Here is a 22,193-nt window from a genome sequence, read left to right as displayed (position 1 = left end):
AATTATATTGCCACTGGAGCAGAACTGCAATGTTAATTCACATCTTATACTGCTATACACCTTAGCAGAAAACCAATACTGAAATCTTCACATAGAATCTATAGGTTAATTATAAATAATATGGATTAAGGCAACAGAAATATTCTACATCTTATCCAATTTGTTCAAAATGTAATGAGCAAAACTTTTAGGTACTGCTACTTCCTATGGCTTACAATGAGTTAAATAGGCTTTTAAAATGCAGAAGTGACATTTATAACGTAACTACTTTACATGGATAGTTTTGCATGAAATGATCTATTTCTGTACATTTCAATTACTCAATATGACTATTAACGTCAGACACAAAAAGCTAGAGATTTAAAATGAAAACTACAGAGTGTGCCATGAAAACAAATAAATTCAATGATTTCAAACAGTCAAGTGATAGTTCATATATAAAATTCTTCCTCTTCGTTTTCCACAGTTTCTGTCAAATGATTGGTAATTTCTGTAGTATTTTTATAATGTCTGTCTAGTTCTTTCTGTGAGCCTCCCAGAGAACTTGTACAAGAATCACTGGGGAACACAGACGAAGAGATAAAAGAACGTGACGATCTCTCAGAGACAGAATTTAAAGGTTCATATGAAAGCTCACGGAGCTTAAACTTTGCCTGCAGTGACGTGGACTCTTTATCAGAAGGAAGTGCCGCTAATAAGTCATTGCACAATCCATTTATCGGTGAATAAGCCGAAACCACTGACATATCTGAAGATAACTTCATTCCTGTATCTACATCTGTTTCCTGAGCCCCTTCAAGGCTATCTATGTTTATTTTCGGACTGCCCCTCCACACTGTCCCTTGACAATCTGTTGATTCCTCACAAAAAAGCTGAGATGGTTCACTTAAAGGGAAAGATTCACATGAAGGAAATGAGCTTATAGTTGGCAAACAAAACAGAGACTTGCTTCGTTGAAATAACTGTGTTGTACTGGTAGTAGTTTTTAAAGTATAAGGTATATCCTCTTGGTATTTAGAGGACTCTTGTTGTGAGGCGCCATAATATGATAGCCAGTCATTGCTATGGTATCGCTTTTTTCTGTCAGGTTTTGAACTCTGTGGGGCGGTGCTATTTGGTGGCGTCATGGCTGTTTTCCTTGACAAGTAATTCTGATGTTTCAAAACAGTTTTTCTAGTAAGTCGATGTACTTGCTGCAAAAAGTATAAAAAAACAAGAAAATTAATTTAGAAATGTATAAAAAATGTTCTGTAATAACAAATAATGCAAATACTTAAAGGGTTGTAATAGTCGAAAAAAATAATAATACAATTTTAAGACTAACAAAGCTACACTACTGTGGGTTTAACATAATAAATGTTTGGTGTTTGGAAAGACCAGTGAGTGAAAGTTTTTGCTACCGATATATATATATATATATATACACAGTTTCTCACAAGTGAGTACATCCCTCACATTTTTGTAAATATTTTATTATATCTTTTCATGTGACAACACTGAAGAAATGACACTTTGCTACAGTAGTGAGTGTACAGCCTTAGGAGGGCTACAGGAGACTATCTCTCCCTTTTTAAACTAAACAGCAGTGTGACTTGTTGAGCGAATGTATTATTAGAATTTAATTTAAACCTGTATGTTTGTGAGAGTGCCTGGTTGAAATATATTTACGCTAAAGAAAAATCCATAATTTACCTTACCTAAGTATTCTACAACTACTATTTTTTAGCGGTAGTAAAGACAATAGAATTACCGGAGAGATAATTTAATTTAAACTTACAGCCAGGATTCTTAACCGCTACCTGTATACCAGCAGGAACCTGATTATATTTACTTGTATATTGGTACGCTTACATTGTAAATCTTATTTCAAGAAGAGGGGAGAATAGTTCCCTCTCATATATACCAGACACCTGCACTGTCAGCTACAAATAGAGTGTAACCGCTGAACCTGGAGTTTGGGGAGTCAATTTTAAGTATCCAATGACAAATATTTAAAAGAAATTTTCTCCCCAGCGATATTACAGTGCGAATTACAATATTAATAACACATTTAATCCAACAGTGGCATTAGCATAAATTACGTCACGGTCTTATGGACATTAAGTGCAAGATATCTGTTGAATTAACACAGTTGAGAAAATCTGTGCATTAAGTAGTCTGGGTATCGTTTTCATTTTCTTAAAACAACTCAGTATATACAACTAATCAGATTCGAACAAGGGAAATACTGGTTATATAGGAATAGCGGTTTCCTGAAATAAGCAGCTCCTCCGGTAATCATACCGTTATTGAACAATAATAAACCAACAGAGATTGGTACACATTTAATGTGCAAGTGTCTCTAAAGTCTTACTTCACCCAAGTATGTTACACCAAGCATTCCTCTACACTATTATACTGCAATAGCTAACAATAAAATTGAATAACTTCGGGGGATCTAGTTCGTGTAATTTAACATGGGAATTATTTTCAACATAAGGAACATTTATTGAGGAGGCTATTAAGATTATCTCCCATTCACAAGGGAAACATTGACAAGCCAGGAATATCCAATATAACTTAGGCCTAGCCACACTAGCCTTATCGACCCCACAGTGGTAAATATCACTATAAGTGTCCTATATATTGAAGAGACAGAGACAATTAGGGTAAAATTATATAATTATTCCATTCCTGTGAATTACTAGATTTTTCTCCTTTTTTTTTAAATATTTCACCCCAATACAACGTGAATTTGCTACAAGAGCGTGGGCACCTCTAGAATCAACTTATCCCCAGTGGCCTTATTATCTGACTGGATAATAAAAATAACAATAGAATTGATATCATAAGTACCAGGTTTGGTAACGGTATTCCTAGTACCACCTATATAATAATCCAAACAATACTAGTAAACTATTGTATACAAGATAAATAAGAGGATAATAGGCGCTGAATCCCACTAGTAATCACTGACTAGTAAATAATAGGAGTACCCTATCTATTCCGGTACCCGATAGCTAATTTAACATTACTTAATTTGTGGTAAGCTCACATCTCCTACAGACAACTGTACCATATAATTTATCCTGGAAGGTGTGACTTTACTGTGGAGATCCCCTGATTCAGACAGAGAGTAACAGCAGGGTTGTTCTCACTGTGATATTGACCCTCACCTTAACCAACCTAATCTAGAGGTACATTTGTATTACTCCCCTTTTTATCAAGGGCATTACCCCAGGAGACCATACAGGGGCATTAATATTAAACACATTGGGATTTGGGAGGAATATTTTTTCACCCCTCTGAAATCACCTTCGTTCTGGGTCACACTAGCTGATATTTTTAACTATTTCATTTTTTAATCGAGTTAATAAAAGTTAAGTTTTAAACCTGCCTTTCACGGGCTTACTCACCTATGGTACCTAGCTAGTTCAAAACATGTGCTGTTGAGTGCTATGTAAGTACATTCCTTTGATGCAGTGTGCAGCGTATGGTCTGAGCACTGACAGGCTGACCCTTCCCCCCACCCCTTCAATCTCTGCAACAATGCTGGCAGCACTCATACGTATATTTCACAAAGAGAACCTCTGGATATGACGCTGAGCACGTGCACTCAACTTCTTTGGTCGACCATGACGAGGTAAAGTAGTGAGTGTACAGCCTGTATAACAGTGTTAATTTGCTGTCCCCTCAAAATAACTCAACACACAGCCATTAATGTCTAAACCGTTGGCAACAAAAGTGAGTACACCCCTAAGTGGAAATGTCCGAATTGGGCCCAATTAGCAATTTTCCCTCCCCGGTGTCATGTGACTCGTTAGTGTTACAAGGTCTCAGGTGTGAATGGGAAGCAGGTGTGTTAAATTTGGTGTTATCGCTCTCACACTCTCTCATACTGGTCACTGGAAGTTCAACATGGCACCTCATGGCAAAGAACTCTCTGAGGATCTGAAAAAAAGAATTGTTGCTCTACATAAAGATGGCCTAGGCTATAAGAACATTGCCAAGACCCTGAAACTAAGCTGCAGCACGGTGGGCAAGACCATACAGCGGTTTCACAGGACAGGTACCACTCAGAACAATCCTCACCATGGTCGACCAAAGAAGTTGAGTGCACATGCTCAGTATCATATCCAGAGGTTGTCTTTGGGAAATAGACGTATGAATGCGGCAAGCATTGCTGCAGAGGTTGAAGGGGGGGTCAGCCTGTCAGTTTGTGTCATTTCTTCAGTGTTGTCACATGAAAAGATATAATAAAATATTTACAAAAATGTGAGGGGTGTACTCACTTTTGTGAGATACTGTATATGTGTCTGTATATATATATATATATATATATATATATATATATATATATATATACATATGTATTTATATGTCTATATATGTCTGCAAATACATACAGTATGTACACACATATAAACACATACACATATATATATATATATATATATATATATATATATATATATACACACACACACATATACATACATATACAAATACATATGTATGTATGTATGTATCTCTATGTTAAATCCCTTTGCATGCCTTTTTTTCTAATGTTTGAGACCTCATATATTTGAGCACTTATAACGTGTAACTGTACTTTTAAATGTATTTAGTGCAACTTTCTCTTGTTAAGTGTATTCAGTCCACGGGTCATCCATTACTTATGGGATATATTCCCTTCCCAACAGGAAGTTGCAAGAGGATCACCCAAGCAGAGCTGCTATATAGCTCCTCCCCTCACACGTCATATCCAGTCATTCTCTTGCAACTCAACTAGATAGGACGTTGTGAGAGGTCTGTGGTGTTTTTTATACTTAGTTTATTTCTTCAATCAAAAGTTTGTTATTTTAAATGGCACCGGAGTGTGCTGTTTGTTCTCAGGCAGTATTTGGAAGAAGAATCTGTCTGCGTTTTCTATGATCTTAGCAGAAGTAACTAAAATCCACTGGCTGTTCTCGCACATTCTGAGGAGTGGGGTAACTTTCAGAAAGGGAATTAGCGTGTGGGGAATCCTGCAAACAAGGTATGTGCAGTAAATTATTTTTCTAAGGAATGGAATTGACTAAGAAAATACTGCTGATACCGATGTAATGTAAGTACAGCCTTAAATGCAGTAGCGACTGGTATGAGGCTGATGAATGTATGTACAATAAGTAATTTTCTAAGGAATGGAATTTGACTAAGAAAATACTGTTAATACTGAAGTAATGTATGAGCCTTAACTGCAGTAGAAGCGACTGGTACCAGGCTTATTAATAACACTATCTAACTTTTAAAGTGCATGTTTAAAACGTTTACTGGCATGTTATTCGTTTTTTGTGAGGTACTTTGGTGATAATGCTTTTGGGGCATGATTTTCCACATGGCTGTCGTTTATTTCTACATAGAAACGGTTAACTGAGGTTCCCCACTGTTGTAATATGAGTGGGAGGGGCCTATTTTAGCGCTTTTTTGCGCAGTAAAAATTCAGTTTCAGTCTTCCTGCTTCTTCCTCCTTGATCCAGGACGTCTCTAGAGAGCTCAGGGGTCTTCAAAACTCATTTTGAGGGAGGTAATCAGTCACAGCAGACCTGTGACAGTGTGTTTGACTGTGATAAAAACGTTAATTGTTAAATTGATTATCCGTTTTTGGGTATTAAGGGGTTAATCATCCATTTGCTAGTGGGTGCAATGCTTTGCTAACTTAATACATTTACTGTGAAAACTTGGTTGCTATAACTGATTTGGTTCATTGTTATTTCAACTGTGACGATTTTTTGTGCTTCTTAAAGGCGCAGTAGCGTTTTTTATATTGCTTGTAAATTTATTTGAAAGAATTTTCCAAGCTTGCTAGTCTCATTGCGAGTCTGTTTAAACATGTCTGACACAGATGAATCTGTTTGTTCACTATGTTTGAAGGCCAATGTGGAGCCCCACAGAAATATGTATACTAAATGTATTGATGTCACTTTGAATAAAAGTCAATTTATATCTGTAAAGAAATTATCACCAGACCACAAGGGGGAAGTTATGCCGACTAACTCTCCTCACGTGTCAGTACCTTCGCCTCCCGCTCAGGAGGCGCGTGATATTGTGGCGCCAAGTACATCAGAGAGGCCCATACAAATCACTTTGCAAGACATGGCTGCTGTTATGACAGAGGTATTATCTAAATTGCCTGAATTAAGAGGCAAGCGCGATAGCTCTGGGTTAAGGACAGAGCGAGCTGATGATGTGAGAGCCATGTCTGATACTGCATCACAATTTGCAGAACATGAGGACGGAGAGCTTCATTCTGTGGGTGACGGATCTGATCCAGGGAGACCGGATTCAGAGATTTCTAATTTTAAATTTAAGCTTGAGAACCTCCGTGTATTGCTAGGGGAGGTATTAGCGGCTCTGAATGATTGTAACACAGTTGCAATTCCAGAGAAAATATGTAGGTTGGATAGATACTTTGCGGTACCGGTGTGTACTGACGTTTTTCCTATACCTAAAAGGCTTACAGAAATTATTAGCAAGGAGTGGGATAGACCCGGTGTGCCCTTTTCCCCTCCTCCGATATTTAGAAAAATGTTCCCAATAGACGCCACCACACGAGACTTATGGCAGACGGTCCCTAAGGTGGAGGGAGCAGTTTCTACTTTAGCTAAACGTACCACTATCCCGGTGGAGGATAGTTGTGCTTTTTCGGATCCAATGGATAAAAAATTAGAAGGTTACCTTAAGAAAATGTTTGTTCAACAAGGTTTTATCTTACAGCCCCTTGCATGCATTGCGCCTGTCACTGCTGCTGCGGCATTCTGGTTTGAGTCTCTGGAAGAGGCCATTCGCACAGCTCCATTGGATGAGATTATGGCCAAGCTTAAAGCACTTAAGATAGCTAATGCATTTGTTTCTGATGCCGTTGTACATTTAACCAAACTAACGGCTAAGAACTCCGGATTCGCCATCCAGGCACGCAGAGCGCTATGGCTTAAATCCTGGTCAGCAGACGTGAGTTCTAAATCTAAATTGCTTAATATTCCTTTCAAAGGGCAGACCTTATTCGGGCCCGGCTTGAAAGAAATTATTGCTGACATTACTGGAGGTAAGGGTCATACTCTTCCTCAGGACAGGGCCAAATCAAAGGCCAAACAGTCTAATTTTCGTGCCTTTCGTAACTTCAAGGCAGGAGCAGCATCAACTTCCTCCGCTCCAAAACAGGAAGGACCTGTTGCTCGTTACAGACAGGGCTGGAAAGCTAACCAGCCCTGGAACAAGGGCAAGCAGGCCAGAAAGCCTACTTCTGCCCCTAAGACAGCATGAAGAGAGGGCCCCCTATCCGGAAATGGATCTAGTGGGGGGCAGACTATCTCTCTTCGCCCAGGCTTGGGCAAGAGATGTCCAGGATCCCTGGGCGTTGGAGATCATATCTCAGGGATATCTTCTGGACTTCAAAGCTTCTCCTCCACAAGGGAGATTTCATCTTTCAAGGTTATCAGCAAACCAAATAAAGAAAGAGGCATTTCTACGCTGTGTGCAAGACCTCTTAGTAATGGGGGTGATCCACCCAGTTCCGCGGACGGAACAAGGGCAAGGGTTTTACTCAAATCTGTTTGTGGTTCCCAAGAAAGAGGGAACCTTCAGACCAATCTTGGACCTAAAAATCTTAAACAAATTCCATCAGTTCCATCATTCAAAATGGAAACTATTCGAACCATCCTATCCATGATCCAAGAGGGTCAATACATGACCACAGTAGACTTAAAGGATGCCTACCTTCATATACCGATTCACAAAGATCATTATCGGTACCTAAGATTTGCCTTTCTAGACAGGCATTACCAGTTTGTAGCTCTTCCCTTCGGGTTGGCTACAGCCCCGAGAATCTTTACAAAGGTTCTGGGCTCACTTCTGGCGGTTCTAAGACCGCGAGGCATAGCGGTGGCTCCGTATATCTAGACGACATCCTGATACAGGCGTCAAGCTTTCAAATGGCCAAGTCTCATACAGAGATAGTTCTGGCATTTCTGAGGTCGCATGGGTGGAAAGTGAACGTGGAAAAGAGTTCTCTATCACCACTCACAAGAGTCTCCTTTCTAGGGACTCTTATAGATTCTGTAGAGATGAAAATTTACCTGACGGAGTCCAGGTTATCAAAACTTCTAAATGCTTGCCGTGTCCTTCATTCCATTCCACGCCCGTCAGTGGCTCAGTGCATGGAAGTAATCGGCTTAATGGTAGCGGCAATGGACATAGTGCCATTTGCGCGCCTGCATCTCAGACCGCTGCAATTATGCATGCTAAGTCAGTGGAATGGGGATTACTCAGATTTGTCCCCTCTGCTAAATCTGGACCAAGAGACCAGAGATTCTCTTCTCTGGTGGCTTTCTCGGGTCCATCTGTCCAAGGGTATGACCTTTCGCAGGCCAGATTGGACGATTGTAACAACAGATGCCAACCTTCTAGGTTGGGGGGCAGTCTGGAACTCCCTGAAGGCTCAGGGATTATGGACTCAGGAGGAGAAACTCCTGCCAATAAATATTCTGGAGTTGAGAGCAATATTCAATGCTCTTCTAGCTTGGCCTCAGTTAGCAACACTGAGGTTCATCAGATTTCAGTCGGACAACATCATGACTGTGGCTTACATCAACCATCAAGGGGGAACCAGGAGTTCCCTAGCGATGTTGGAAGTCTCAAAGATAATTCGCTGGGCAGAGTCTCACTCTTGCCACCTGTCAGCGATCTACATCCCAGGCGTGGAGAACTGGGAGGCGGATTTTCTAAGACTTTTCATCCGGGGGAGTGGGAACTTCATCCGGAGGTCTTCGCTCAACTGATTCATCGTTGGGGCAAACCAGATCTGGATCTCATGGCGTCTCGCCAGAACGCCAAGCTTCCTTGTTACGGATCCAGGTCCAGGGACCCGGGAGCGGCGCTGATAGATGCTCTGACAGCCCCTTGGGTCTTCAACATGGCTTATGTGTTTCCACCATTTCTGATGCTACCTCAACTGATTGCCAAGATCAAACAGGAGAGAGCATCGGTGATTCTGATAGCGCCTGCATGGCCACGCAGGACCTGGTATGCAGACCTAGTGGACATGTCGTCCTGTCCACCATGGTTTCTACCTCTGAGGCAGGACCTTCTAATACAAGGTCCTTTCAAACATCCAAATCTAATTTCTCTGAGGCTGACTGCATGGAGATTGAACGCTTGATTCTATCAAAGCGTGGCTTCTCGGAGTCAGTTATTGATACCTTAATACAGGCACGGAAGCCTGTTACCAGAAAAATTTACCATAAGATATGGCGTAAATATTTATATTGGTGCGAATCCAAGGGTTACTCATGGAGTAGGGTTAGGATTCCTAGGATATTGTCCTTTCTACAAGAGGGTTTAGAAAAGGGCTTATCTGCTAGTTCGTTAAAGGGACAGATTTCTGCTCTGTCTATTCTCTTACACAAACGTCTGGCAGAAGTTCCAGACGTCCAGGCTTTTTGTCAGACTTTGGCTAGGATTAAGCCTGTGTTTAAGACTGTTGCTCCTCCGTGGAGCTTAAACTTGGTTCTTAAAGTTCTTCAAGGGGTTCCGTTTGAACCCCTTCATTCCATTGATATTAAGCTTTTATCTTGGAAAGTTCTGTTTTTGATGGCTATTTCCTCGGCTCGAAGAGTCTCTGAGTTATCGGCCTTACATTGTGATTCTCCTTATCTGATTTTCCATTCAGACAAGGTAGTTCTGCGTACTAAACCTGGGTTTTTACCTAAGGTAGTTTCTAACAGGAATATCAATCAGGAGATTGTTGTTCCATCATTATGTCCTAATCCTTCTTCAAAGAAGGAACGACTTTTGCATAATCTGGACGTAGTCCGTGCCCTGTTTGTCGTGTACTCTGGTCAGAGGAGAGGTCAAAAAGCTTTGGCAACCTCTCTCTCCCTTTGGCTTCGTAGCATAATACGTTTAGCCTATGAGACTGCTGGACAACAGCCCCCTGAAAGAATTACAGCTCATTCCACTAGAGCTGTGGCTTCCACCTGGGCCTTTAAGAATGAGGCCTCTGTTGAACAGATTTGCAAGGCTGCAACTTGGTCTTCACTTCACACTTTTTCAAAATTTTACAAATTTGACACTTTTGCTTCTTTGGAGGCTGTTTTTGGGAGAAAGGTTCTACAGGCAGTGGTTCCTTCCTTTTAAGTTCCTGCCTTGTCCCTCCCATCATCCGTGTACTTTGGCTTTGGTATTGGTATCCCATAAGTAATGGATGACCCGTGGACTGAATACACTTAACAAGAGAAAACATAATTTATGCTAACCTGATAAATTTATTTCTCTTGTAGTGTATTCAGTCCACGGCCCGTCCTGTCTTTTAGGGCAGATCTAAATTTTAATTAAAACTCCAGTCACCACTGCACCCTATGGTTTCTCCTTTCTTGTCTTGTTTCGGTCGAATGACTGGATATGACGTGTGAGGGGAGGAGCTATATAGCAGCTCTGCTTGGGTGATCCTCTTGCAACTTCCTGTTGGGAAGGGAATATATCCCATAAGTAATGGATGACCCGTGGACTGAATACACTACAAGAGAAATAAATTTATCAGGTAAGCATAAATTATGTTTTTTTTGTCCCGCATAACAGTTAACCAAAGCTCTTAAGTTGCGCTATCCCGATGCACGTTAAATTAAATTGTGCCTGTTTACTTTCAACGTGTAATACGTTTCTTCCAGTGCATGCAGAGAGTTATAAGCTCCTTATTGCTTGCTTGCAACCGTTTGCGTGCCACTTGTAATCTAGCCCTTTATGTCGTATGCGCTTTAGAACTTGGCAGCCCACTCTATGAGTTTGTGTGGTCTACCATTTTGTGACTTAGCTTTTAGTACACCATAATAGCGCTTACAGTTAACTGTGCGGATCTAGTACAGCAACATTTTTAACAAACTAATTTGTGGCAAAGGTGGCATCCTATGACAGTGCCATGGTTAAAGTCACTGGGCTTTAGTATGACCCATTGTACTACTAGTGGTTGTCTATGTAGATTTCATGGCTATGTGCTGGAGTTATTCACCTGTCAGCAATAAGTTGTGGCTAAAACAACTAAATTAAATTATTAGTGGGACAGTCCACATACAGTTGCCATATAGTGTACATTCAAAAACGTTTTATTTCTTTACTTCTTGCGCTCAGAAGCATTCTTGCAAAAATTATGCCATACAGTCTTTCAGACGTGCACATTACCTAAATAGGTATTGTCTTAAGGATAGAATACCAAGTAAATTTAATAATGTAAATTGGAAACAGATTCTTTTAAACTGTATGCTCTATCTGAATCACGAAAGAAAATAAATTGGGTTGTACGTCCCTTTAATAAATATTATTTTAGCCCTAATTACACGCTATTGTGGTCTTACAATGATGGAACAGGTGCATTGATATATAAATTCCAGCAGGTGGTGCTATTATTTTAAAAATGCTAAAGTAGCTAAAGGGATCAAAACAAATATATCTGAACATTTAACATAAATTATTTATCTAAGTAGAATAGTCAGAAGCTTCTAATCTGCTTTTCTAAACTAGTAATTAACCATTATCACTATTTTAGGATGTAGATAAGACCAACATTAAAAAAGAAACAGATAAATAATATGCTCTAATTCACTAGAATACTTTAAAGAGACATAAAACTCACAATTGCAATGCACATGAAAGCCTTACATTTCAGGATTGCATTATTTATAATATACCTGCCTTTTGTTTCATTGCTTACAAATGTCATTGTGGGCTCTCTGAGCAGGTGCAATACTGCAGATGTATGAGGCATATGTACATATGCTCAGAGCATGGTAAAAGGTGATCACTAATATTAGAAGGGACAGAGAAAGTGATCCAGGCATGCTTCCTGGTGCTGTACAACTCTACAGGTTAGTGCTTTCATAAAAAAAAAATAACAGGTGCGTAGTTTTATGCTCTGGGTAAGTAAAAAAAAAAATTCCTTAAAGGGACATGAAAACCAACATTTTTCTTTCATGGTTTAGGTAGAACATACATTTGTATACAACTTTCCAATTTACTTCTATTATCAAATTTGTATCATTCTCTTAGTATCATTTGTTGAAGGAGCAGCAATGCACTACTGGTTTCTAACTGAACACATGGTGAACCAATGACAATCGGTATATATATGCAGCCACCAATCAGCAGACAGAACCTAGGTTCTTTGCTGATCCTGAGCTTACCTAGATAAACCTTTCATCAAAGGATAACAAGAGAAGGAAGCAAATTAAATAATAGAAGTAAATTGGAAAGTTGTTTAAAATTGTATGCTCTGTCTAAATCATTAATGTCTTATTATGACTTTACTGTCCCTTTAAAGTGATGGAAAACTTTCCCCTTTGTATAAAAAGATACGGAATGCAATATTTTAGATGTAGTTTAATCAGTTGTAATGAAGATGCGCTATAACTTACTTTTTAATGCTGCGCTGTAATTCAAATACCCACTTCGATTGGAGAATAGTTAAAACCGTTAGCTGCTCACAATAAAAAAAATGACATTTGAAGTGGGATAGTTTAACCCTGATAACAAAAGAATGGCTTTTTTCGTTCTGCCATGGAAGCATTATGCTTGCACAACATTGTAATTTTAGCAATATGAGATTAAAATGCAAGATTAAAGGGACACTGAACCCAAATTTTTTGTTTGTGTTTCAGATAGAGCATGCAATTTTAAGCAACTTTCTAATTTACTCCTATTATCAAATTTTCTTCATTCTCTTGGTATCTTTATATGAAAAAGGGGTTTATTGCAGCTCTTTGCACGCGGCGGAAGTACAGGTTGAAAGTAAACGTGTTAGCTTGAGAGCAATTCAATTTAACGTGCATTGGGATAATGCAACTTCAGAGCTCCTGTTAACTGTTACGCAAGACAAAACATTTTCACAAAACACAAGTTTTATATAACACTATCTGATAAAAATGATTGAAAACAATTGCAATAAAAACATAATTTATGCTTACCTGATAAATTTATTTCTCTTGTAGTGTGTTCAGTCCACGGGTCATCCATTACTTATGGGATATATTCTCCTTCCCAACAGGAAGTTGCAAGAGGATCACCCAAGCAGAGCTGCTATATAGCTCCTCCCCTCACATGTCATATCCAGTCATTCGACCGAAACAAGACGAGAAAGGAAAAACTATAGGGTGCAGTGGTGACTGGAGTTTTAATTAAAATTTAGAACTGACTCAAAAAAAAGACAGGGCGGGCCGTGGACTAAACACACTACAAGAGAAATAAATTTATCAGGTAAGCATAAATTATGTTTTCTCTTGTTAAGTGTGTTCAGTCCACGGGTCATCCATTACTTATGGGATACCAATACCAAAGCTAAAGTACACGGATGATGGGAGGGACAAGGCAGGAACATTAAACAGAAGGAACCACTGCCTGTAGAACCTTTCTCCCAAAAACAGCCTCCGAAGAAGAAAAAGTGTCAAATTTGTAAAATTTTGAAAAGGTATGAAGTGAAGACCAAGTTGCAGCCTTGCAAATCTGTTCAACAGAGGCCTCATTCTTAAAGGCCCAGGTGGAAGCCACAGCTCTAGTGGAATGAGCTGTAATTCTTTCAGGAGGCTGCTGTCCAGCAGTCTCATAGGCTAAACGTATTATGCTACGAAGCCAAAAAGAGAGAGAGGTGGCCGAAGCCTTTTGACCTCTCCTCTGACCAGAATAAACGACAAACAGAGAAGAAGTTTGCCGAAAATCTTTAGTTGCCTGTAAGTAGAACTCCAGGGCATGGACTACGTCCAGATTATGCAAAAGACGTTCCTTCTTTGAAGAAGGATTAGGACATAATGAAGGAACAACAATCTCTTGATTGATATTCCTGTTAGAAACAACCTTAGGTAAAAACCCAGGTTTAGTACGCAGAACTACCTTGTTTGAATGAAAAATCAGATAAGGAGAATCGCAATGTAAGGCAGATAACTCAAAGACTCTTCGAGCCGAGGAAATAGCCATCAAAAACAGAACTTTCCAAGATAAAAGCTTAATATCAATGGAATGAAGGGGTTCAAACGGAACACCCTGAAGAACTTTAAGAACCAAGTTTAAGCTCCACGGAGGAGCAACAGTTTTAAACACAGGCTTAATCCTAGCCAAAGCCTGACAAAAAGCCTGGACGTCTGGATTCTCTGCCAGACGTTTGTGTAAAAGAATAGACAGAGCAGAAATCTGTCCCTTTAACGAACTAGCGGATAAACCCTTTTCTAAACCTTCTTGTAGAAAAGCCAATATCCTAGGAATCCTAACCTTACTCCATGAGTAACTCTTGGATTCACACCAATATAAATATTTACACCATATCTTATGGTAAGTTTTTCTGGTAACAGGTTTCCGAGCCTGTATTAACGTATCAATAACCGACTCCGAAAAACCACGCTTTGAGAGAATCAAGCGTTCAATCTCCATGCAGTCAGCCTCAGAGAAATTAGGCTTGGATGGTTGAAAGGACCCTGCATTAGAAGGTCCTGCCTCAGAGGCAGAGACCATGGTGAACAGGACGACATGTCCACTAGGTCTGCATACCAGGTCCTGCGTGGCCACGCAGGCGCTATCAGAATCACCGATGCTCTCTCCTGTTTGATCCTGGCAATCAGTCGAGGTAGCAACGGAAATGGTGGAAACACATAAGCCATGTTGAAAACCCAAGGGGCTGCTAATGCATCTACCAGCACCGCTCCCGGGTCCCTGGACCTGGATCCGTAACAAGGAAGCTTGGCGTTCTGGCGAGATGCCATGAGATCCAGCTCCGGTTCGCCCCAACGAAGAATCAGTTGAGCAAACACCTCCGGGTGAAGTTCCCACTCCCCCGGATGAAAGGTCTGGCGACTTAGAAAATCCGCCTCCCAGTTCTCCACGCCTGGGATGTAGATCGCTGACAGATGACAAGAGTGAGACTCTGCCCAGCGAATTATCTTCGAGACTTCCAACATCGCTAGGGAACTCCAGGTTCCCCCTTGATGATTGATGTAAGCCACAGTCGTGATGTTGTCCGACTGAAATCTGATGAACCTCAGTGTTGCTAACTGAGGCCAAGCTAGAAGAGCATTGAATATTGCTCTTAATTCCAGAATGTTTATTGGGAGGAGTTTCTCCTCCTGAGTCCACGATCCCTGAACCTTCAGGGAGTTCCAGACTGCACCCCAGCCTAGTAGGCTGGCATCTGTTGTTACAATCGTCCAATCTGGTCTGCGAAAAGTCATTCCTTTGGACAGATGAACCCACGACAACCACCAGAGAAGAGAATCTCTGGCCTCCTGGTCCAGATTTAGTAAAGGGGACAGAATCCCCATTCCACTGACTTAGCATGCATAGTTGCAGCGGTCTGAGATGTAGGCGCGCAAATGGCACTATGTCCATTGCCGCGACCATTAAGCCGATTACTTCCATGCACTGAGCTACTGATGGGCTTGGAATGGAATGAAGGACACGGCAAGCATTTAGGATTTTTGATAACCTAGACTCCGTCAGGTAAATCTTCATCTCTACAGAATCTATAAGAGTCCCTAGAAAGGGAACCCTTGTGAGTGGGAACAGAGAACTCTTTTCCATGTTCACTTTCCACCCATGCGACCTCAGAAATGCTAGAACTATTTCTGTATGAGACTTTGCATTTTGAAAACTTGACGCTTGTATCAGAATGTCGTCTAGGTACGGAGCCACCGCTATGCCTCGCGGTCTTAGTACCGCCAGAAGCGAGCCCAGAACCTTTGTAAAAATTCTCTGGGCCGTAGCCAACCCGAAGGGAAGAGCTACAAACTGGTAATGCCTGTCTAGAAAGGCAAACCTTAGGTACCGATAATGATCTTTGTGAATCGGTATGTGAAGGTAGGCATCCTTTAAGTCCACTGTGGTCATATACTGACCCTCTTGGATCATGGGTAGGATGGTTCGAATAGTTTCCATTTTGAACGATGGAACCCTTAGGAATTTGTTTAAGATCTTCAGGTCCAAGATTGGTCTGAAGGTTCCCTCTTTTTTGGGAACCACAAACAGATTTGAGTAAAAACCTTGCCCTTGTTCCGTCCGCGGAACCGGGTGGATCACTCCCATTACTAAGAGGTCTTGTACACATCGTAGAAATGCCTCTTTCTTTATTAGGTTTGTTGATAACCTTGACAGATGAAATCTCCCTTGTGGAGGAGAAGTTTTGAAGTCCAGAAGGTATCCCTGAGATATGATCTCCAATGCCCAGGGATCCTGGACATCTCTTGCCCAGGCCTGGGCGAAGAGAGAAAGTCTGCCGCCTACTAGATCCGTTTCCGGATAGGGGGCCCTTTCTTCATGCTGTCTTAGGGGCAGAAGTAGGTTTTCTGGCCTGCTTGCCCTTGTTCCAGGACTGGTTGCCTTTCCAACCCTGTCTGTAACGAGTAGCAGTCCCTTCCTGTTTTGGAGCGGAGGAAGTTGATGCTGTTCCTGCCTTGAAATTACGAAAGGCACGAAAATTAGACTGTTTGGCCTTTGATTTGGCCCTGTCCTGAGGAAGGGTGTGACCCTTACCTCCAGTAATGTCAGCAATAATTTCTTTCAAGCCGGGCCCAAATAAGGTTTGCCCTTTGAAAGGAATATTAAGCAATTTAGATTTAGAAGTTACATCTGCTGGCCAGGATTTAAGCCATAGCGCTCTGCGCGCCTGGATGGCGAATCTGGAGTTCTTAGCCGTTATTTTGGTTAAATGCACAACGGCATCCGAAACAAATGCATTAGCTAGCTTAAGGGCTTTAAGCTTGTTCATAATCTCATCCAATGGTGCTGTGCGAATAGCCTCTTCCAGAGACTCAAACCAGAATGCCGCTGCAGCAGTGACGGGCGCAATGCATGCAAGGGGCTGTAATATAAAACCTTGTTGAACAAACATTTTCTTAAGGTAACCTTCTAATTTTTTATCCATTGGATCTGAGAAAGCACAACTATCCTCCACCGGGATAGTGGTACGCTTGGCTAAAGTAGAAACTGCTCCCTCCACCTTAGGGACCGTCTGCCATAAGTCTCGTGTGGTGGCGTCTATTGGGAACATTTTTCTAAATATCGGAGGAGGGGAAAAGGGCACACCGGGTCTATCCCACTCCTTGCTAATAATCTCTGTAAGCCTTTTAGGTATAGGAAAAACGTCACTACACACCGGTACCGCATAGTATTTATCCAGCCTACATAATTTCTCTGGGATTGCAACCGTGTCGCAATCATTCAGAGCCGCTAACACCTCCCCTAGCAATACACGGAGGTTCTCAAGCTTAAATTTAAAATTTGAAATTTCTGAATCCGGTCTCCCCGGATCAGATCCGTCACCCACAGAATGAAGCTCTCCGTCCTCATGTTCTGCAAATTTTGACGCAGTATCGGACATGGCTCTCGTGTCATCGGCGCGCTCTGTCCTAAACCCAGAGCTATCGCGCTTGCCTCTTAACTCAGGCAAATTAGATAATACTTCTTTCATAACATTAGCCATATCATGCAAAGTGATTTGTAAGGGCCTTGATGTACTTGGCGCCACAATCTCACGCACCTCCTGAGCGGGAGGCAAAGGTACTGACATGTGAGGAGAGTTAGTCGGCATAACTTCCCCCTCGTTGTCTGGTGATAATTTCTTTACCAGTAAAGACTGACTTTTATTTAAAGTAACATCAATACAATTGGTACACATATTTCTATTGGGCTCCACATTGGCTTTTAAACATAATGAACAAGTAGATTCATCTGTATCAGACATGTTTAAACAGACTAGCAATGAAGGCTAGCAAGCTTGGAAAAAATCTTTCAATAAATTTACAAGCAATAGAAAAAACGCTGCAGCGCTTTTAAAAACACAAAAAACTGTCACAGTTGAAATAACAATGAACTAATTCAGTTATAGCCAATAATTTTAACAGTAAATGTATGAATTTAGCAGAGGATTGCACCCACAAGCAAACGGATGATTAACCCCTCAATACCCAAAAACGGATAATCAATTTATGATTTAACGCTTTTATCACAGTCAAACACACTGTCACAGGTCTGCTGTGACTGATTACCTCCCTCAAAAATGAATTTTGAAGACCCCTGAGCTCTCTGGAGACGTCCTGGATCAAGGAGGAAGAAGCAGGAAGACTGTGCTAGAATTTTAACTGCGCAACAAGGCGCTAAAAAAGGCCCCTCCCACTCATATTACAACAGTGGGAGACCTGTTACAACGGTTTCTATGCAGAAATATACGTTAGCCATATGGAAAAAAATCATGCCCAAAAAGATTTATCACTAAAGTACCTCACAAAACGAATAACATGCCAGTAAACGTTTTAAAAACAACTTTCCAGTGTTATGCAAAGTTATCACTAAGCCTGCTACCAGTCGCTTCTACTGCAGTTAAGGCTCATACATTTATTTCAGTATTAACAGTATTTTCTCAGTCAAATTCTAGTCCCTAAAAAATAACTCAACTGCGCATAGATTTATCAGCCTGATACCAGTCGCTACTACTGCATTAAAGGCTGTACTTACATCATATGGGTAACAGCAGTGTTTTCTTAGTCAATTCCATTCCTAGAAAATATTACTGCACATACCTCATTTGCGGGAGACCCAGCATGCTATTCCCTTTTCTGAAGTTACCCCACTCCTCAGAATGTGCGAGAACAGCCAGTGGATCTTAGTTACGTCTGCTAAGATCATAGAAAACGCAGGCAGATTCTTCTTCTAAATACTGCCTGAGAGAAAAAACAGCACACTCCGGTGCCATTTTAAAATAATAAACTTTTGATTGAAGAATAATTAGGTAAAAAACTCCTATCTCCTCTCGCGACCTCCTTCTTTGTTGAGACTTGCAAGAGAATGACTGGGTATGACATGTGAGGGGAGGAGCTATATAGCAGCTCTGCTTGGGTGATCCTCTTGCAACTTCCTGTTGGGAAGGAGAATAGATCCCATAAGTAATGGATGACCCGTGGACTGAACACACTTAACAAGAGAAAAGGGCTCTAAGATTTAACACAGATACCTACATACACAAGTCTAAATTTGTATATGTATGTATATATAAGTGTACATATGTATTTATGTATATATATATATGTGTATATATGTATTTACAGAGATATTTACACATATAAAAACATATATAGACACATAACTGCATTGGAGCACTTTGCAGTCAAGTAGCTAAAAACATGTAAAATCATATTTATGGTAAAGCAAAGAATGCAGTGACCAGCGCCAAATAAAAAATACTACACACTCCAACTAGAATATAGTAATCTCTCTACAAGCCTATAAAAATTCTACATAAATATACAAAATATACTAGGGAGCGCTCGCAAGAGCTTAAGAGTATATGAAAACAAATAACAATATCAATAGCGTGCAGAATATAAAATATTATATATTAACCTGTATCTCACAAGCGCAGAAAATAAACCACAAAAGAAGATACAAGTATGGTAAAATACTTCTATAATCCAACTGTAAAATGAAATAATAAAGAAGAATAATAAGTTGGTCAGTCCAACTTTAACGTACAATTGACTGTGGAATCTTGAATAATAAAGTAAACAGAAAATTTGTGAACAGTTTGCCTGTATAAGGAGCAGCTCCCGTGTTTAAAACCTACTTTAAAGGAACTTTAAAGGGAATTAACCCTGAAATTATAAGATACTTTTTGCCTTTTCTTTTTTTTGCTCTCAGTTACATTTGGAGACTTACTTCGAATCAAAAAGGACACTTTGTATATACGTTTGGATTGAACATTTAACGAATTGCTGCTGATTGTTTAGATAGAGGGTCTTTTAAAATTATAACCTGAGGAGTGTAATAATGCTTTAAATTGTTAGACGAATTTTTGATGTTTCATTGTAGTTTCCGATGAATGAGTGATATGAATGAGGTGTGTTGAATTGATTATTGTTATTAATATTTTTATTTATATTTATCGATTTTTTGGTGCTAAGACTGCAGAAACCTATTAAAATAGTATTTGTAATTCACTTTTAAGTGATTCTTTTTCAGCCAAATTATTGAAATATATTTGTACTTATACTCATACTTCTGTTGTATCTTGAAAATCATTCCCACAGTTTAAAGCGCCATCTACATATTCCATTTTTGAAAATTTGCTCATTTATAACTGTCAGGGAAGGAGGCAGTCATCGTAGATTGGCTAGGTGGGTCTAGCTTAGCGCTTCACACACACACCTACACTAAAATTGGATGACACACGCCACTATTTAAAAAAAAAAAAAAAAAAGTGTACGAAGAGGGGCAGGTGAAGAATCACAAGAAGGGTGCGAGTAAAAACAGTATGCAAATAACGACTTTTATAGCACTAACAGAAAATAAAAACGCTACTGTTAGTATTTTTGCTCACTAATTCTTTACGTTTACCATCACTTTAAGAGAAAACAGGTGTAGAATAGGTTTGTTAATACAAAGTACGTTTTTGCTGCCGTAGCATAATGTTTTTCCAAAAATGAATCACTTTAAAGGTGCAAAGATGCATTGCCAAAGTGTATGGGAATTAACATTTTTTTAAAGTTAAGAAAGACAAAGACAACTTTGACTTATGCACATCTGGTACATTAATTCATTTGTTGTACGCTTTGGTAAATACAAGGTTTGCAATAACAAGATCGTTCATCATTGATGAGTAGTGTCTTACTGTTTTTGTTAGATGATTTCATCCTTACTGAATCTCCAGGAAATCAAATGCAAAGAGACTCTATTTTTTGTTTTTGGCTTTGACTACTATGATATTAGGTCATTGCTGGCCTAATCGACTACATAATGACACAAAATGAAGGAAACATTACAAAGCTATATTTAATATAATAACTGTTATGTCGTTAGAAACATTAATGACAGAATTTTCATTAAAGGGGCATTTAAAATTATGAGTTAACTTTAATGCTACACCTCAGGGATGACTGCAGTACGGAAAGTGTTTAAAATATGCATGTTTCATTTATGCATATTATAAATTAAACTCTCTTTCCAAACTAACTTTATCTGTAATTTTTTTCACCCCCAAAAAAGCTGCAGGTGCTACAGCCAATCAGGGGCTACAGGCTGCCAGAGGTGCTGCTGGGGAATGGTTCAGATCTGATACAGGTATGTGGTTGACAGATGGGCTACTAAGCTGCGGTGTCTGATGTGACATTTGGGTATGGCTTATACTTTGCAAAAATCACTGAACTTAGAACAGTATTTGGAATTTTGCTTTTCAAGGCATATGTACCCTTGGTCACAAATCTATTTATGCTAATAAAATGCTATAGGATTATTGTAAAGGCAATACTTACCTAGATGTGCTAGTTGCCTATTTTTTGGATAGTGTTATCTTTTAGATTGATCTTCTATTTTCATTTCTGCTTCTCAAATAGAGTTGCAAGAACTAATCTCATTCGATTAGTTGGTCTGCGCACCAACTGCTTCACTCCAATGATTTGCTGCACATGGTATTGTCATTACCCTAAAGGACGTGTACAGACATTTACTTTTCGCTTTTTCAGGAAAGTATACATTTCTGTTGGCTTATGTGTATTAGATCACCTGTGCTACAAACACAGAAATAATAGGAGTCATCATTTAGATTGTTTATATTAAATCACAGACCTGCCAGCTCACACTGTCTGGCTGTGTGACACATGATTTGCTGTGTTTTCTTATGGTCACTCGGTGATCTACATCAATAACACAGTGACCTGGGAACCAGTGAGATTGGCTAGTTGTATGCAGCTGTTATTCCCTTCCTTGGTGCATATAACTTACAGATTGCTGCGCTGCCAAGAAGACAGAGCCCTCCCCTTACAGAACCAGATAGCAGCACGCTCCTGTTCTAGTCAGTGATGTTTTGTTGAAATACGAAGAGGGGGGCAGAGTCCCCACCCACCAGCTGAGGGCATCCCAAGATACATGATCAGCCGGCACAGACTACAGAGTACAGAGACCGGTGAGTCAGTGACTAAGGAGCCCACTTTAGTCTTTGTCCTTCTCCCTTATACACTACAGTACTACACTGATTGTATCTACTTGCTTTGTGGCACACAGTCAGTCTATCACTGGATTGATTTAATAGAACACTTGGAAACCATGTAAAATATATAGCAAAAAGGTTGGGAACCTCATCATTATATATGAACAAACTGGCTGCTGTGAAATTAATCATTTAAAGCAATTTAATTCTTTAAAACAAAATTTTAACTGTAGTCAAT

The 22,193-nt window shown here is 39.9% G+C and overlaps 1 protein-coding gene across 1 annotated transcript in view; it reads right to left on the bottom strand.

Annotated features, from left to right (window-relative positions):
• Positions 1–231: 231 nt before the first annotated feature.
• Positions 232–22,193, bottom strand: part of FAM124A (family with sequence similarity 124 member A) — a 37,153-nt gene continuing 15,191 nt past the window's right edge. Inside the window, exon 2 of the mRNA XM_053705558.1 lies at positions 232–1,193. Coding sequence (XP_053561533.1) covers positions 432–1,193 — 762 coding nt within the window. The 3' untranslated portion in view covers positions 232–431. The remainder of the gene's footprint in view (positions 1,194–22,193) is intronic.

This window comes from Bombina bombina, chromosome 3 (genome assembly GCF_027579735.1).
Source record: "Bombina bombina isolate aBomBom1 chromosome 3, aBomBom1.pri, whole genome shotgun sequence".
In the NCBI taxonomy this organism is placed as follows: Eukaryota; Metazoa; Chordata; class Amphibia; order Anura; family Bombinatoridae; genus Bombina; species Bombina bombina.
The sequence above is the reverse complement of the archived record's forward strand: the minus strand, read 5'-3'. Positions and strand labels throughout refer to the sequence as shown.